The sequence below is a fragment of the Rhinolophus sinicus genome, chromosome 1 (genome assembly GCF_057876585.1).
Source record: "Rhinolophus sinicus isolate RSI-liver-muscle chromosome 1, RSI-T2T, whole genome shotgun sequence".
In the NCBI taxonomy this organism is placed as follows: Eukaryota; Metazoa; Chordata; class Mammalia; order Chiroptera; family Rhinolophidae; genus Rhinolophus; species Rhinolophus sinicus.
The window spans coordinates 90,591,467-90,610,658 of NC_142501.1; the positions used below are offsets into that span (position 1 = coordinate 90,591,467).

Consider the following 19,192-nt stretch of genomic DNA (forward strand, 5'->3'; position numbering starts at 1 on the left):
GACTTCCAATAGGAAAGGTGAAGCTAAGGAAGGTGACTATAGGGAAACAGGTAGGGACTCTTCCTCCATAGTGATTTGATGGATGTCCAGAGCAATGTCCTACGCTACTGTAAATCTGCCATTTCCATCTCTTGTGTCACAAGACTCCTGTTTTGGCAAGCACACACCTGACTGCCATAAGCACCTGAGTGCCATCAGAGACCTTTTTCCTGGCAGGTGGTGAAGTTGAGCCTGTGAGGAGCTGGAAGGATAGCCTTCCCTGGAAATGTCTCAGGACCAAAGAAACATCTGCTCTGCTGGGGTGAGGTAGGGCTGGTCTGGGTTGGACCAGGAGGAGGAAATGAAGGGACTTTAGAGTCACAAGAACACAAAACCCAGGCAGGCATGGTCTCATGCCCTGCCGCTGGCATGGGCTGTGTGCACACATGGTTTGTGTAGGTCACCATCGTAGGGTTGTCCGAGGGGTCCAAGAAGAACAAAAGGAGATCTTTGTTCTCCAGTGAGCAATTGCTCATGAGCCAGGACCTGGGGAAGCACAAAAGGCCCAGATTAGGGTAAATGGAGAGAGAGAGAGAGAGACTCTGAGAAGCGAGGTACAAATTGGGGGATTAGGGTAAACGTAGAAACCTACATTTACTGAGCATCAAGTAGGTGCCAGAGGCTTATTGGACATTATTTCCTTAACTCTCCCCCCAAAAATCATGGAGTAGGTATGCTCACTTTACATATGAGGAAATAGGCTCAGAGAAGTTAAGAAACTAGCCCAACACCACACAGCTAGTGAGTAGCTGGATTTCCACCATGGTCAGTGTCTGGTTCTCCATCTCATACTTGTTACAGGCTGCTGCCTCCCAGCCCTTACTTCCTTCTGGTAAGCTTTTCTTGGTATCATCTCTGACACAGATCTTCAGAAATTACACCATACAGAAAAGCCCGATACTTCTGTTTAAAGAATTCTAGCACAAGAAATCAAAAACATTAAAAAATGATAGTTAAGTTAAAGGACTCTTCTTTATCCTGAAATCATCTTTCCTACGTTTCGTATTCTTTTATAATGTTATAGGGAAACTGAAGGGTGCTTTGGAATTTAAATTTTACTGGGGAATATTGGGGGACAGTGTGTTTCTCCATGGAGTTGTCCTTCAATCTAGTTGTGGAGGGTGCAGCTCAGCCCCAAGTCCAGTCGCTGTTTTCAATCTTAGTTGCAGGGGGTGCAGCCCACCATCCCATGCAAGAATTGAACCGGCAACCTTGTTAAGAGCTTGCGCTCTAACCAACTGAGCCATCCGGCCGCCCTGGAATTTTTTTCTTATCTGGCAAGATAGCATGTTGGAAATCCTAAAAAGGAAAAAAGAAAAAAGACAGTTGCTACATATCTAGGGCTTACTGAGCATTTGACATACATCACTACCTAATTCTTTCATGGAGGGGGAAGTGAGGCACAGGACGTTAAGCAACTTGCCCAAGGCCACACAGTGGGGCAAGGCAGACCCGCATTCAGACCCAGGCACTCAGGCCCTGAGCCCACTCTTGTAGCTGCCACATGCTGCCCGATTATGAGTTGGCCAACCCAGCATGCAGCCTCGTGTGCCCCCTCCTCTCAGGGACCCCGAAGGCACTCACACCTGGGCCTGGCTCCCAGCTGGCACACAGGCTGTCTTGAGTACAGCTCTCCCAGCATCACCCATGTGGCTTCTGACAGTCACCATGTTCCATCTGGAGATCATCACACATGCAGGCCACAAAGGGCCATAGGGGGTGGTCCTCAAGGGACACATCCATTGTCTCTCCTAAAGGTCTCCTTGCTGAAGTAATGGGCACACTCAGCTGCAGTCAGACCCTTGCCATCTGTGCAGCCCTGCCAGCATGCGGTTGTGGGGCCATCGCCCTTGGAGGGGCTTCCTGACCCCTCTGGGGTCTGCAAGACCTCGAGTGTTCCTGGGCCTGTCCATCAAGCATGCTCTGCAGACTTGGTGCTGCAGCCAGGCAGCACCATTGCTTATGTAAAGACAGGAGGAAATTCGCCCCAAAGGAGGAGGTGGGGAGTGATAAACACGAATTCAGGACGGGGATTCCCTCTGAGGAGGGAAGGAGGAATACCAAGTATTAAAAGCTTCTAATGTGCTAATTCTTGAGCGGGGTACAAGTGTATGTTTTTCTTTATACCCCACATGTTATTCATGTCTGCATAGATAACATAGTTCATAATAAAAGGAAAAAATTAAATAAAAACCAGAGTTCACTAGGCCGTAAACAGTAATTGCTACCTGTATTGTGGGATGACTTTAGGTTGTGTGTTGCGGGTGGTTTGCAGAGGGAGGTTTTGGAGCTTATGCTTCCGGTTGGTGAGATGAGAACATTAAAAGGAGGAAGTACTTTCTCTTAGGGGTAATAATGCGAGCAGACATAAAAGGTGAGAAAATCCAAGGTGTATTCAGGCGCACAGTAAGTTCTACCTGCCCGGCGTAAGGGAAGCACACACGTGTGAAATTGTGTGCTGTATGTTGGGGAGGATGCAGGGAACAGGAAACTCGTAGAGCTTGATCTTGCTACGAGCTCCACGCCTATCTGTGAGAAAATAAAATGCTCAAAAATATACAGGTAGATGGCATTAGTCAGTGTGGCCCGTTTGGGAACCTATGAGGGAGGAAGCTTCTAGATAAGGCCTCTCTGGAGCGCACCAGGTTCTGACATGCCCAGGTGCTAACGTTCCCTGTGGGCTGGGCTAAGCAGGGGAGTTTTACACATGGGACATCTGGGGGCAGGCAGGCTGAGTAGCTCCTATGCCCCATCTTGAGTGAGTGTCCTGGGGAGTGTGGGCCTGGGTGTGGGGAGGGCGCAACCCAGAGAAGTGTTGTATCCCTGTGACAGGAAACCCTTGCAGACAAACCAAACTGGCCAGCACCTTTTGGAACAGCTGTGAGACCGAAGTCTGGAGCCTCCAAGGAGCTGGCAGGAGAGAGAATAACTTACTCTCTCAGGGCTCTTGGGAGATGGGAGGGAGAAGCATCTGTCACAACCAATGAAGTCAGGGCAGCCTCTGCAAGTGGATGAGCCTGGAAAGCCACAGCTGCCCTCCTCCAGGGGTTTCTATTCTGAGACTTGGCTTCCAGCTTGGATAATGGAGGTCAAGGAGCCACGGCTGGGGGAGGTGCTTGCCGTGGATTAAATGACGTAAGGGAGGCAAGGGGAGGCTTATGCTGTGTCCTTGGGTGTTGAGAGCTGACTGGTGGGTGTAAGCAGCGATGGTGCAGTGTGGGCCTTGGGCCCGTGCAGAAGGAAGAGGAGAGGGAGGAGGCTGGGCCTCTCCTTCCTTCCAGACGTCACAGCATCTTGCGTGAATTGTCCATTTCATGATGAGAAAACAGAGGTCCAGAAAGAAGAAACGTGCCTGAGGTTACACCAAACGCTGCGGACAGAGGTGAAATGGAGCCCTGACTCCCAATGCTCTTCCCACCACCTCAAACAGCTCTTTCCAGCCTGTTCTTTGAATCAGCACTGAGTGAATTTTTCTGACACTGGCCCTCTGTTCACCTCAACCCTCCCCAGTACTACTTGGGACCCCACAGGATGCTTGGCTTTCCTTGTTTGGTGACTTTACTTTGACCATCTAAGATCCCTTTATTGATTCAGACAAGGAAGGGAAAGAAGTGTTTTAGTAAAGGCTGAAAAATCTTGAGATGTAAGGTGTATTGTTAGCTTTTGTCTGGAAAATGCCTCGTTGTCTTTGTCCCAGAAGAGCTTTAAGAAAGGCCGGCAGAGTCTGGGATAATCTAGTGCAATTGGTCAGGCCCTAGGGGGGAATCTTCCAGCCTGAGGAGTCCCACAGCCTTCAAAACATTCCAGCAAGCTTTCTAGTAATTACTGTTCTGGCCACCGCACACATGGGGAAACAGCCCCCCTCCACCTCCACCCCACCCCCCAAGCCACCCAACACCATCAGCACCAACAAGCTCAGGGACTGGGCCTCCACCTTTCTCCACTTTTGTGCCAAGGGCCAGCTCCCACGCCGGCCTATGGTATGGGAGTGTGAGGCTGGGGGCCCCTCCCCTGTAGTCTTCTCCTCTCCAAGCGGAGCCCACAGCCTCTCCCCATCCTCACCCAGCTCTTCTGTTGCTCCTGTCCCCTCCGGATCCTCACAGGGACTCAGCTTCCTGGCAGGGCCTGCATGACACAGATGCCACGGTCCCGTCACGTGCCCTCTCTGCTTACTCATTCCTCCCGCAGAAAGGTCAAATTTCCTATGGTGTCCAGCCTACCAGTCTATGAGGTCATCTCATCTTCACCATTCCCTGGGGAGGATATATGCACACCCCCATTTTGCTAATGAGGAGACTGAGGTGCAGGGAAGTTAGGTATCGTGCTCACCATTACCTGACAGGTAAGTTGCAGAGCCAGGGGCCTCGCTCCATTCAAGCTTTGCTACTGGTGAATAAGGAAGGATTCGATCAGCGTTGAGGAAAACAGGGGCCAGTGTCAGAAAGCCCTGTCGTGTGTGGTACCCAAACGTTTTCTGTGACCAGAGCTGTCTACAGCCCTTGGCGCTGTCCTCAGCATATGGAACATAACCCATGATCATTTCTCCAGATTAGTGTTTTTAGCCTGGGTCCATGGAGTCTGTAAAGCCTCTGAATGCGGAGGTAGAATTTGGCATGTATGTTATAACATGCATTTTTCTGGGAAGAGAGTCTGGAGCTCTTACCAAAGGTGCTAGCACCCAGAAAGGTTCTACAGGTCTGGGGGGTAGGGAGACCAGGGTAATGCTGGCTGGCAAGAAAAAGGAAGGAAAAAGAAAAGCTCAGTATCCATCGCTGATTGCGTTCTCCAGGGAGCAGACTCTGAGTTCAGGGCGCTGAATGTTTACTAGGGGATGCACTTGGGGTCAACACACGTGGAAGGGAGGGCAGGAGCCCAGCATGAGGCAGAGGGAGAAGTCACATGCAATGGAGGTAAACAAAAGCCTTGGCCAATCCCGTGGTGAGCTCTGATGTGAGAATGACCTATCAGCTTACCCCATGTTGGGTCAAAATGACTGAGCCTTTATATCACCACCTCAATTAGTCACTGGATGCGGACAGCCCTGGGAAGGCTGTGAGTTTGGGCCAAGTAGCTGTCTGCAGCTGAGACAGTCCCTGAACTGGCTGATGGGGCTGACCACTAATGGCAGCCTCCAACAGCGTTCCCAGAGCTAGGCGAGTCAGTCCTGGAGGGAGGGCCTGGGTGTACATCACCAAACCCACCCCAGTATCTCTGCCCTTGAGGAAGTACTACAGATTAAACGATATCCACCCACCTTCCCCTCTGCCCACATGTCCATCCATCTGTCCATTTAACAGTTATTAAACATGCTTCATGAGCCAGCCCACTGTCATAGGCACCTGTGAGAAGAAGGTGTACATGGAACAGTCTGGTGGAGGAGAGAAACACATCTGTGAATAATTTGAGCACAAAGTGGTCATTGCTGAAATAGAGGCAAATGCCAAGAATTATGAGAGCACATAGGAGGCTGGGACTGACTTCCTGGGGGCAATGAATGAGTCTTGGAAGTGTTGACAAGATAGAAAGGGTTGGGTGAAAGAGTAGGGGCATGGAAAGGAGACGGCAGCGTGGTCTGAGAGGACATGGCAGATTTGGGGAATTTTGGTGTGGACAGAGTGGTTAGATCAATCAGAGGAAATGAGGCTGGAAAGGGAGATTGGGGTACGATCATGAAGGGTCTTGAGTGCCACACTGGTGGACTTTATCCCAGCAGTACTGGACAGTCACTGATGGGTTTTGAACAGAGAGCTGGCATTAAAGCATCTACATTTTAGGAAGTCAACTCTAACAGCACACATGATAGTCTGGAGTGGTCACTAGAACCCCCAAGGGTCATATATGTGCCAGGCCCAGGCACGCTCAGCAGGCACCGAGCATCCTTCTGAGCGCAAGCTGCTTTCCACCTGAGTGACCCTCCCGGTGTGATGTGCAGTTCCAGCACACCGGCCGTTCTGATCCTGGGTGCATGTGATATTCCTCCGAGCAACTCTTGTTCCCTCAACTTCTAAAAGACTTTCATTTCCCTACTCACATCTTGTGTTCTTGTGTGTGGAGTAACTTCCGTGGATGGCCTGGGCCCCATATGTGTACCAGCCTAATGTCTTGTGGGCACCTCTCCCTTTGATGCCACCCACACCCTTATTTTTACCTTCTCAACCCAGGGAAGACTCTTGTGACTAGCATCTCCCACATGTCAGCAGTGGCCCCAAGTTTTTCCAGGCTAGTGGGCTGCCATTTAAGGAATCATTTTCCCAGCTGAATACCAAGCCCAGGACAGCTAAGATCACCAGAATCCCTCTCCAGGAGCTCAAGGGAGGGGCTTACAAGAAGCTAAGCAGGTCACACAGGGGAACCCATCCACCCGATTCCTGTCCAAGTACCAGGCTGCCTGAAGTCTCACTAAGGATGGCGGCTTCATGATGTGAGGTCAGCCCAGCAAACTCTGGAAGCTTAAGCAACACAGACTGTGTCTTGGAAGGAGTCATGTTCCAAGTGCTGGGACAATGGGCCTCTAGTTATATAAGAGACTGTGGATTGAAGGAGATGGTCCTTCCAGCTATGACAGCCTAGGCTGAAGAGTTGAACCTCTTTCCTCAGACCATTTTTATAGATGGAGTGTAGAGAGGGAAACAGAGGCTGGGAACATTCCATTGATGCTCAGTCACCAAATAGAGGTGCTGAGCTCTCAGGCCTCCATCGCTCCCTGACAAAGTGCCCAAAGCACAAATCTGCACAATGGGCACTGAACAAATGCCCACCTAGGGATGCCCACATTGCAGTAGCTACAGTTAAAGGGATTTCCTGTAGGTAGTGAATACACACAGATTCCTCAGAGGCCATGGCTTCCATGACTTGGTGATACCATAGACCAAGGCCCTTCGCTGTGTTCTTGCTCCTCCGGATGGAGAACCAGGGTGGGAGGAAGCCTCAAGGAAACCAGTCCATCTTTAGCCTTCTCCCTAAAGACCTTGGCAGTTAGTCTGGAGGGCTGGGAAAGGACAGGAGGTATGATGAAAAAAACCCTATTGTTTCTGTTTGTGAAGGTTGACAGGAAGGCTAAATGTTAGAATTGTTTCCACTTAGGAAGTCTCCGTGCTATTTTCTGGAGATTCCTTTATGACTCCATGCTGTGCTGTTCCAGCTCAGAATATAGCACCAGTGCCATTACCATTTATCAAGGACCATTTTGTGCCAGGCAATGTACTAGGTGCTTTGCAAGCTATAGGCACCTTGCAAAGGAGTTACTAGGATGCCCGTATTGTAAATGAGGAAATAGAGCTACAAGGAGGCTAGGTAACTTCCCCAAGGTCACATAGTATGTAGCAGAACCGGGCTTCTACCCCAGGTCTTCCCAAAATCAAGCCCCATGTTCTTTGCTCTATACTATATAACCTTAAACTTCACCATAGTGATGACAGCAGTCCTGGGTTTCCACAGCCACCTTCTACCGCACAAGTCTGTGGCAAACTCTAAAGAAGGAAGGCAGGGACAGGGTTCCCCTTTCCAACACTTCCACTTTTAATCATATACCTGGAAAGGCTGCAGTCTCTTGGGTCCGTGTACACACAGGTGGGCAAAGGTAGAGTTGACTCCAACAGCCAGAGAGCCTGGAACCTTGGGGTTGGTGGGCTCTGGTGGACTGGCATTGGCACTGCAATCCAAGCTCCCAGGACATTTGAGCAGGAAGGGTCCTTAAAGATGAGTAAGCTGCTGCCATGTGACCAGTGACGAAACTGACCAGGTAGAGGACATGAATTACCCAAAGCCACAATTATTCTGAAGCATTGTATATACGTGTGTGTGTGTGTGTGAGAGAGAGAGAGAGAGAGAGAGAGAGAGAGAGAGAGAGAGAGAGAGAGAGAGAGAGAGAGAGAGAGATCGCCCATGTACACACACACATGCATGTATGTGCATGTGCTGGAGATGGCCGTGGGGGCCTCCTAACTCCTGAGCCTTCCGAATGAGTTCAGGTGAGAATGCCGTGGAGCTTTTGTCTATATCCAGAGGGGTGGTCCACAAAGAATGCTCTTTTGAAATTTTGTTTTGTTTTAACACAAGTAGTTTATTTGGGATGGTGACCCTAAGAAGTGTCAGTAAGGAGTTGGGAATGAGATACCTCAGGGAAGGAAGTCAGTACAGCTTCATTAGTAATCAGGTCATTGCTATGGCCGACTGGGGCTCCATTCTACTAGGTGCTTGTGGGAGAGGGTGTAGAAGGTACTTCAGAGTTGTTCTGCCCAGGGGACAAGGAAGCTGGTACCTATCCTCCAGCCTCCATTGTCGCTGGTTGTGCACTGCTATGGAGCGGCATCAACTCCCCAGAACCTCTTGCCAAACACACTCCAGCAATCAAAGAAAACAAGGGGCTAGTTTAAAAGATGTTTGTTGCCCTGAGTAGCCACCAGTTCTCTACCGAGTCTTGAAAGGTTTTGGGGTGGAGAGGCCTTGGGCATCTGTACCAAGGACAGTTGGAGAGGAGATGGATGAGACTGAATATTGGCCTGAATGCCAGGGCTGGGAGGCAAGCTGTGCTCACAGAGGGTAAGGGCTATTTCCAAGTGCCCTGCCGGAAGAATGCGCATGACTTTAGCAAGAGGAGTTGAAGTTCGAGTTTAGAAAGGACCTCCTGGTGATACTGGTTAGAAACATAGCAGATATCCAGAGCTCATCCAACTATGCAGCTTCACTGGTGGCTGCACAAGAAATGACGCAGCGAAGGAGTATGCGGCAGCACGGAGGGTGGCCTTAGGGAATTTGAGGCCCCTGGTTCTAAGGCTGCCCAGCGAGCTCTCCTTTATCTGGTGCGGAAGGGGCAGGGGGTGAGGGAGCCCGGGGAATGCTGGGAGGACAGGTGGAGGTTTAGTGAAGAGAGAATCCTTCACCCTGCCCTTGGTTATTCTAGCACCAGGAGCCTCCAAAGTTGGGTGGAAGCAATAGGAAGAGGTCTCCTCTCTGGTTCAATTTGGGGCATCTTATGTGGAGGCAAAGCCTTGGAAGAAATAAGTTAAGTCCTGAGGTTGCCCAGCTCTCTGATTACGTCCACCCCACCTCCCTGGGCTCCTGCTTCTCATCTGTAAGAAAGGGAGATTGGAAGGCTGAACCAGATGGCCACAGGGTCCCTTCCAGTCTTGACCTTCTGTCACTGTCCACTGAAGAGGTTATCCTCTGGTCCTTGGGTCCTCTTTGATTTTTTGATTCTGTCATCAGCAAGTATTTATTGAGCACTCATCTTTTCCCAGCACTCAGTGAGGAGAAGGGAATCAAATGGAATATACATCCTGGCCTCTAGGAGGGGACAGATAGGGGAAACAAGAATTAAGGTTAACTGAGCACTTTGTGTCAGACACTGTTAAACACCTTACGTATACTGACTCCTTTACCCGCGCCCCCACCCAATAACACTGTAGGGTGGGTACTAGTACCTCCACTATACAGATGAGGAAACCAGGACTCAGAGAAATAGCAACTTGACCAAAGCCACACAGTGGCAGAGCTTGGACTTGAGCCCATACTGTGAGACTTGATGCTTCTCCTCCTGTGTGGAATAGCCACTGACTCTCTAAGCACAGCTCCTAGTATTCCAGCAGAGAGAGCAGTGAAAGCTGGAGTCATCTGGGAAGGCTTCATAGAGGGTAGAACTTGGAGCTGACAGGGGGAGTAACCTGAATGCACTAATGCCTCAGGTCAGGCTGGATTGTATAGTAGGCAGGTGGGCAGCAGCTACAACACAGCCTCCTGGTGGCTCCATGGGAGAAGAGAAGGGGCCAGGGAAAAAGAGGTGTTTCCCTAAACTTATCAGGGCAAGAACCTTCCTCTTCACAGACCCAGCCCAAAAAAACTGGGGTTCGCCCACCCTGGACGGGTTTTATGCTTAAGCCAGACCTATAAGCATCACTCCTTCCCCCAGATTCATTTGGGCAGTCTAAAGATGGAGCTGGTTCAGTGTGCGTCAGCTTCCTCCCAGCTAGCCCACTGATAACCATGATACTTAACGCTTATACATAGCAGTGACCATGAACCAGACACTGGTTGAAGAACTTTAACTAACTTAAGCCTGCCAACTTCTATGAGGTATTATAGATACTATTATTATGCCCATTTTATAGATGGGGAAACAGAGGTACAGTTAGGTTAAGCAACCTGCTCAGAGTCCAGCGCTAATAAGAAGCAGAGCCTAGATTTTAACCCAGTCTACTCTTAACCTCTCAGCTCTAGTGTTTCTAACCAAAGTTTCATAATCTCTAGCCATAGTTGCCTCTTCCCTCTGCGTGGGATACCCTCCCCAAGTTCAGGTTCTCCTTACCTGGGGCTATTCCCTACCAAGATAGCCCCTCCCAAGAGGGGACTGTAGGAGACAGCCCCGCTAGCCCCCACCACTAGGAAGGCCCAGCGCTGCCAGAGTGCCTAGTTTCTCCCCCACCCCACACCCACACGCACCCTGTCCCCCTTTCCCCCAACCGAGCACCGAGCACCGTTACCTTTTGTTTACAGTGACGGCTCCTGCGCCCAGGCCGGTGGGGGCATGGAGGACTCCATGGTAGCAGCGGCGGTGGTGGCAGCCTGCAGACCCAGTGCCCATGCCCCGAAGGCTCAAGCCCAGGAGCTGCAGGAGGAGGAGGTGCGGCCGGGGGCAGGGGGTGCCTCCCCGCGGGCTGGCCCCCACCGCGAGGCCTCCCCAGGCCAGCAGCAGCCTGCTCTGGCGACGGCGCTCTGCTCCCACACCCCTGCCGCCTCCGATTACGAACTCTCCCTTGACCTAAAGAATAAACAGGTACCCTGGGCCTCTAATGGGGGGTGGGAAGGGTGGCAAAGGGACCCTGCCTTTGGGAGCTGTCCAGGGTACCAGGCATCTCCCCATCTGGGCCCATCTCTGCTGTAGCACTAATTCTCCCAAAATTAGCTAAGTAATCTGCCTTTTGCTGCAGCCTAGTTCCTCAGGCAACCAGCCACTACATGGAAGGGTCACACCCTTTCAATAACAGGCCCTTAGGCAATGTGTTCAGGGCTCTGCTCCTCTCACCATGTGCAGGAAACCTAAACTGCCCCACAAAGCTCTAGTCAAATGGTCCATTGTTCTCTGGGGAAGTCCCACCACCACTCATTACTTAGAAAAGATAGCCCAGCTTACATGCCCACTCAAGGGACAAACCCCATGTCTGGGCACACACAAGCTCAAACGAGCTTCAAAGATAGTGGTCTCCTCCCAGGAGACTGAGGAGTCCCAAGAATGACCGGAATTGGGGAAATTCAAAGCTCTCCTATTGGAAAACAAGTACCACTGAGAGGTTCTAGGCTTCTATCTTCTATTCTGTGATGCATTAGGAGAAAGTGGTCAGTCATAGGTTTCCCATTGAAACCCCTCCGCCCCAATGGTAATGCCACAGTTTGTCTTGGTGGACAATTAAGAGACTTGAAGGAAGTCTGTGAGTGGTGTGTGTGTGTGTGTGTGTGTGTGTGTGTGTGTGTGTGCACTGTCAATGTGCTTAGAGAAAGACATTTTGACTTGATGCTATTAAGAAAGAACATTGAACATTGAGCCAGAGACAGGGCATTCAATCTTTGTTCTTCCTCTAGTTAACTCTGGACTTTGGGAATGCCATTTAAGCACTCTGGGCATTGGTTTCTCATCAACAAAATTGGGAAATAGATCTTGAAGCATCTCCTAGGACCCTTTTGCTCTGAAATGTGTAGGTTCTAAAGAACCAATCTTTAACCCAGTGAACAAGGTTAGTCTTGGGAAGGGTAGGTGGTAGAAGGGTCACTAAGACTAATCCAAGCTAAGCCAACCTCCTCTCTTTCTTCAGACGTCGATGCCAAGCCAGCACCCTGGATCAGGGGCCGCTGCAGTTCGGTGCGTCTGGCTCTAGAAAAGTACTTGACATAGATACTCTCTCTCATGGTAGCTTGTAGACATGATAGAAAATGGATTAGATCACAATATAGTCAGGTGGGTTGTTCTCAAACAGAATTCTCAAAAAGGTTTGTTTTTCTACCAGTGCTAATTCCAGGGTCATTGAGTGGGTCGCTATCCTTGGTGCTGTCCAGTTCAATCATTTTAACTGCTTTCTGATGACACAGCTAATAGCGGACAGCTAATACCTTGATGATAGAATCCAAGATTTTAAAAATATCTCATCAGGATAGAAAGATGGTTTAAATGAGAAGAGTCAAATGAAATAGGGAAAAATCTAAAGTTCTGCTCTTAACTTTGAAAAGCCCATGGCACTCGTATAAGACGGGCAGGCTTGGTTCTGGGAGCAAGGCCTTAGGGCTTCAGTTCATTATAAGCTTAAGATGAATCAACAGCCAGCGAAGCAGCTGCCAGAGAAGCCAGCACCGCAGGCTCCACAGGAGGCTAGACAAGGCCCCAGAATAAGGGAACAGCCAGCCAGAGCCCTACACTAGCTGCTGGCCAGGACTGTCTGGAGCCTGTGCTTTGTTCTGGGAGCTCCGTTTAAGGGTGGAGATGAGAATCCTGAGGTTCCGAAGTTCCCCTAAGAGGGAAAACAGGATTGGCTGGTGTCATATAGAGAAACTGTACACATGAAAGCAAGCTCTAAATACAGAAGAGCTGGCATGTGAAAAAGGGATTAGATGTATTTTCTATCATTCCAGGCAACAACAGTGGTTCTAATGTATGCAAGCTATAGGACAGAAAGACTTTAGCTCAATTAACAATTAGAGCTATTAAAAATACAGACTGTCCTGCTTGTGAGGTAGTGAGTTCTGCATTGCTGGGAATGGCCATGCAGGGGCTTGACCACAGCCTGTCTGGACACTTGGCCCAGATGAGAGCGGTCCCTCAATTCCCCCTGACTTTGCTCCTTGAGGACAGAGACTGTCTCTTATTCATCTTTGTATCCTTCCCCCAGCATCCAGCAGAGTGTCTTGGACATGGTAAGAGCTCATTCAGTGAATACTTTTTGAATAACTATGACGTGCAAAGCAGCAAGGCATGGTCCCTACCTGCCCCTCAAAGGGATTGCATTCAATTTAAGAAGGATCCAGTTAACAACAGCAAAGGAAACTCATGCTTCGGCTTGGGCAGGAGAATTGTTTTAATTCTGACTCACTAGGTGGGATATGGAGAGCTGTATAGGGTTCTGATTAACACAGGGACCTGTTTTTTGTAGTGGACGTAATTCTAATAGATGGGTTTACATGTCAGGTCAGCAGGAGTGGGGCGGGAAAGGTGAGAGTTAGTGGAGGGTGGTGGGGCCCTCATGCTGAGTGGATCCAGCCCTGCAGAGGAGCTCACCTCCCCTGCCTCATGTACCTCTCAGCGCCAAATGTAGGTTGGGGGTGGGAGGAAAGTGGAAGGGGAAAAGAGGGTTGAGGGGCTAGAGAAAAGTGATTAAAATGGCACACATATATAGGAGACTAAACTCTGCTCCTCTCTTCTGCAAATGAACTGTGTGACCTTGGGCAAGTTGCTTAACTTCTCTGGGCCTCATTGTGGCATATCTTTTTGGGTCTTTGTACCTACTATTCCTTTTGCCTCCATTGCTGATGTTCCTACTGCCTCCCTTGTTTTGGGACTCACTTTTGGTGCTCTTTCCTCCCCCTTGTCAGCTTCCCATGCCCTCCCATGGCCACACATGAATGAATGAATGAATGAATGAATGAATGAATGAATGAATGAGTGAATGAATGAATGCAGCCTGCCTGTTCTCTCTGCCCCCAAGCTCCTCCCGCAGTCTCACAGTGAGCAGGTCTTCCTGCACAGCTTCTCTCGCCCTCTGCTCCCTTTGTCCTCAACTTTCACTTCACCTCAGTGATCCTTGGGGCTAAAACCTTGGGGAACAGGGAGGGAACATGCAGGTCCCTTTGGGAGCCCCTTCAGGAAAGTGGCTGTGGCAAGGATACAGAAAGCACAGGAGGGATTGCCCAATTCATTCAGGCTTTCTAGGGAGGTGCGTCCTGTTCTCTGTCACCATGGAGGAGCAGCCCATGCGAGCCCAGGGGCTATGGAGCTGCGGTCAGTGGCATCCACGTCCTTCTCCTCAAGTCAGGATCCTGGGTGGAAGCCATGTTCTCCTTCTGGAGAGCCGCCCCTTCTCCGACCGATCTTCCATACCCAAGCCTCAGGGTCCAGCCACGGGGTACCACGGGGTACCTCTCAAGGGGAGAAGTGGTGGTTGTGTTTCCAACTCTCTGGGCCTCCGTATCCTCATGTGCGAAACAAGGGGTTGTAGCAGAGGTGTCTGTGGACCTGCCCACCCTGAAGGTGCGAGCTCCACGTGGCACAGAGGGCCCCAGGGACCAGCTGCCGGGACGGTGGTGGAGGCACAGTTGCTCTGTCGGGCCCTGTGTGAAACCTGGGGCCACCATGATGTAAAAGACACAGCCTCAGTCCTCAGGGAGCCCACATTCCAGCGGCGGGGGCCGACATGTGACCAGTACTCGGGGGCACAAACAGCACTCTGTGTCGACACAGTCCTGGACGTCTTCCATGCATTAGCTCCTCAGATCTGCACCATATCCCAGCGAGCTGGGCCCTGCTACTGTCCCCATGGAAGAGTGAGAAGACTGAGGCTCAGTAATTTGATGTAACCTGCCCCAGGGCATTTCCAAGGTGTGCACCCCCGTGTAGCCAAGACTTGGACTCCACAGTCCAAGACTTTAACCCAGCACCTGCCACCATCTCCTCCATTACAGTGAAGGGTAGTTCCATGACGTGGTGCCCAGGGCACAGGGGGACCCCAAAGAAAGCAGCAGCCCAACCTGCGGTTCAAAGTAGGCGTCTTGGAGCAGCTCCCCTGAGGGAGCCTCTGCGACCTCGGAGCAGCTGAGCTGTAGCACCCCACCCCTACCTGGCTATAGGCAGGAAAGGTTGCCGGGGCATTCCTGCTGTGCCCTGCCGTCTTGAGCTTTTCTGTATCTCGGACAATGGGCAGGGAGATGGATACACAGAGAAGACGCAGGGGATACACACTTCCCAGTCGGGCCGAGCTCTCCTGCGGCTGCCCTGAGTGTCTCCTAAGCTCCTCTGCCCTCCCACACTCTGCTCCTCAGCCTCATGTGAGGTTTGCTTTGCCTTGTCCTTCAGGCTCCTACCATGTCATGCTTTAATGTTCTCAATTGAGAATCCTTGGATCAGAGGAAATCCTCGCTCACATGTGAAAGCCCCGTACGTTTACCCAGGCCTGGCTCCCCCACGTTCTTCAGCACTGTGGCCCCCAGCTAGCTGCTCTCCCTCCCCGACCCTGCCATGGCAGCCGTCTCTCAGTGGCAACCTGAAAAGAGGGAGCATGTTCTAATTAACACTGAGAGGCTCATTAGAGAGACAGAGCCCCCGAGCCTCCCTCCACTGCTTCTTCCGGCAGAAGCTGAGAGATTGCTCTCTTGGGAGGAGGTGAGGCCACAATTACCCATGATTCATGGGGTTTAGAGGGAAGTGAGCAGAGTGGCTCCTTGGCCAGTGGGCCCAGAAGCTTCTCCCTCCCTGGGGCCATCCCTGCCTTCCACATCCATCTCTCTCAGTTCTCTGACCTGGCCCTGGATGGGAGGGCCTGGCTGGAGAGGGAGCTGACCTGGGGCACTGCCAAGTCCCCAAGCCCTACGGGAAGTGGGGTTGGGGGGGCAGTGGGTGTGCAGCATTTGACTCTAAGCCCGGATCCAGAAGAGAGCCTGCATTTTTATTTCTCCTGGAACATAGGAGAGAGTTCAGTTTAGTTCATGTCTGCAAACATTATTAAGCCCCCACCATGGCTCTGGCTCAGCGCTGGGCACCAGGGATACAGAGACAGGTAATACTGCAGGTATAGTCTGTGTGTGTGAAAGCATTGAGGATGGGAAGGAAGCAATGGGCACACGCAGGCTCAGGGTGCAGCAGGCAAGGCTGGAATAAATGGAGGATGGTTGCATTAAATGCACTGCAACAAATGGAGAAGACCCAGCAACTGAATTCACATACCACAGTGAGCAGCGGCTCTATGCCAGGCTCTGTGCTGGGTGCTATACATGGATGTCTACGACATACTGAGGCCTTGAATAACGTATGCTCTGTGGGAGTCTGGGGAGGGAAGGGGGGGCTAGGTAAATATCACAAAGAGTAGTGGAGAAAACTGAGTGTCAAAGAGATACATGAAACAACATTGTACACGAGGGCCCAAGACAGGGAGACCTGGTCTGATTGGGGGACTGAGAAGGCTTCATGGATGAAGCACAGTTGAGACAAGTCGTAAGTCGTTTTTTTAAGACTTTTTTTTTTAATTGTGGAAGGGGAAAAGTGTGTATTTCCAGGACTTTATCGGGGAACAGTGTGTTTTTCCCAGGGCCCATCAGCTCCAAGTCGTTGTCCTTCAATCTAGTTGTGGAGGGTGCAGCTCAGCTTCAAGTCCAGTTGCCGTTTTCAATCTAGTTGCAGGGGGCACAGCCCACCATCCCATGAGGCAGTTGAACCGGCAACTTTATTGTTAAGAGCACGCGTTCCAACTGAGCCATCCGGCCGCCCACTGGGAGCTCACCGGCAGCTCAGCTCAAGTGGTTGTTTTCAATCTAGTTGCAGAGTGTACAGCTCACTGGCCCATGTGGGGATCGAACCGGAAACCCTGCTGCTCAGAGCTCACGCTGTAACCAACTGAATCATCCCACCGTCCCCAAGACAGGTCTTGAAGACAGGAGACAAGTTTTACCTGGAGGGAAGGGGATAAGAGCGGGAGTTGAGGGTGGGGAGAACACTGCAGGCTGAGCAAGTGCTCAAAGTGAGACAGCCCCGGGTGGGGGTGGGGGAGAAGAGCAGAGTAGGGCTGGTGTGTTCACGGACTTTGTGTAGTAGAGGCTGGAGGCAGGGCGCGCCAGACTGCTCAGCATCAGAATGTCAGGAGGAAGCATTTGTTCTTTTGGGCACTGGTCTCAAGCAGCAGAGGGCCTCTGCTCTCATCTGCTCCTGGAGAGCATTGATCAGGGTCATAGCATGTAAGGTGGGAGGGGGAAAGGTGAGATGGAAGCAGGAGGCCATGAGGCAGCTGGAATGGTCCAGGTGGGAGTCAAAGAGCCCCATGTGGCAACAATCTGGTGGAAAGGTCAGGATGATGGCAAAAGGCATGGGGGGGGGTGACTATAGGACTTTGAGGTTGAAAATGTGGAGGATGGGGCAAAGGGGGACCCAAGGACAAATGAAAGGTTCCCAGATTGGATGGTAAAACACTGTTAGGCAAATAAGGAAGTCAGTGAGAGCTGGTTTGGGTGAGGTGGGGAAAGACAATAGCTCTGCATAGATGGACGGGGAACCCGAGTTAAGGTCTGTTGGAAACGCAGATCAAGGCTCCGAATGGAGATCTGAGAGTTATTGATAATCATCATTGTCATTAACCAATAGGTACCACTTGTTGATCACCTACAATGTGCCACATGCTATGTGAAATAATTTAAGCCTCACAACCAGCCAGAGTCAGCAGGCTTAGCCTCATTTAACAGATAAGAAAACTGAGAGTGAGAGATGTCCAGGGCCAACGTGCAGGGAAGAGGCAGATCTGGGCCTGGATGTGTCCCTAAAGCTTGTTCATCAGTCCATTAAAGTGGAGTGAAGCTAGAACAATGTGGTCGAGGTTCTCAGACAAGAGGTAAGAACACCTTTAGAGTTGCCACAAAGACTCTGCCTGAGACGGCTTCCCTCTTAATTACTTGCTAATTGTCAGCTACCAGAGGCTGCTCTAATGACTTCCAACAAGAAGTCATGGAAGATGTCCAGAAATGCATAGAAAAATAATTAAAATGTGTCTGGAGAATGGAAGACGGCACACATGTGACTTGTAACTAGCTTGCTTAGGAATCTGGTGGTCAAAATATAGGATTGAGGAGCTGTACGGAGGTGGGAGAGCCGAGGACAGAGTTTCAAGGTGATAAAAATATTAAGAGCTGCAGAAAAGAGGGGAGGAGGAAGTTTGAGGATAGGCCACTGGATTTAGTGATTAAACATCGTTGGTGATCTTCCTGGGAGTCATTTTGGAAGATTGGTGAGAGCAGGCGGCAGGCTGAAAGGCATCTGGGCATATGGGCTGGGTCAGCATTTTGGCATTTGCCCATGGAGTGAGGCAGAGGGTGTAGACTGCCCCTCCAAAGAGTTCAGTGGAATTAGAAAGTGCTCCAATGCAGGGGAGACGAGCAGAGTTGTGTTTTAGCCTGGGGAGATCTGGAAGAATCTACAGGCAGGTAAAAATGGGCCAATGGAAGGGCGAGTGTTGGAAATGCAAGTCAAAGGAAGAGTAGAGAATCAAGTGAACTTACAAAAGAGGCAAGAGAGGGTGAGATCACCAGGTCCGGGAGAGGAAAGTTACACGTCAGATTAGGAAGGTTTTTGAGAGTCACAAAGATACCTTTGGAATTAATTCTTTAATTTATTCAAAAAATATTCATTGAAGGACTACTTCCTATGTGCTGAGCATTGGAGATAAAGCAGTGAACACGGCAGGCAAAGTCTCTGCCTTCATGGGGTTTATAGTCTAGTGGAGGATTTGATGGAACAGATTCGAGAATTTAAAATCTGGTTTTCTTCTCCTCTCGGAGGAAGCATGGACAGTGGCTGGTAGAAGATGTCTCCTAGGCTGATTTCAGCCAGCCTTCTGCCTCGTAGCAGGATGGTACCGTGACAGGGGGATGGACCCCTGTACTGTTTTGGAAACATTTCAGACAATGGGATTTCATAGTTTCCCTCTGTTGCCAATAGCATCTCATAACCTGAAAAGAATGCTCTCAGGCCTGGGGTTTCCCTAGAAGTATGACTAGGCCAGGTAGGAACAAGGTATGAATTCCTGCCTGATGTCAGTTTCTCATGGTGTTTGGGGAGGGGTAAGAGGGAAACAGAAATTGAGAGAGAAGGAGGACATTAACTGGTTAGTTCCCCCTCACTCTACACTTCCCCTTGGAGGATTTTCCTGCCTAAGCCACAGCCCATCTCCATGCCAGGCCTGGGGACCCCTCCAGAGTTCCGCAGGGAGAACGCCTGAGCTACAGCGCTCTCTCCCTTCTGGCATGATTTCCACAAAAGCAGGAACAGAATGCCTGGAAGGCAGGTGTTTCTCTGGAGCTCCTAGGTACAGGAGCCCATACCTAGACAAAGACCCAGTAGGCGACTGTCCAGTTGGTATGGTGGCAGAATTCTAAGAGGGTTCCCGAGATTCCTGCCCCTTTGTGTATACATCCTGCATAA

At 50.6% G+C, this 19,192-nt stretch overlaps 1 protein-coding gene across 5 annotated transcripts in view; it reads left to right on the forward strand.

The window, feature by feature from the left end:
* Window positions 1–19,192, forward strand: part of IQSEC3 (IQ motif and Sec7 domain ArfGEF 3) — a 103,861-nt gene that overhangs the window by 45,628 nt on the left and 39,041 nt on the right. For all 5 annotated transcript variants that reach the window (XR_002135809.3, XR_002135808.3, XR_002135810.3 and 2 more), the window contains exon 3: window positions 10,531–10,810. Coding sequence is in view for 2 of the 5 variants with exons in the window: in XM_019711319.3 (XP_019566878.2) it covers window positions 10,531–10,810 (280 nt within the window). In the remaining 3 variants the exon portion in view is untranslated. The remainder of the gene's footprint in view (window positions 1–10,530; window positions 10,811–19,192) is intronic.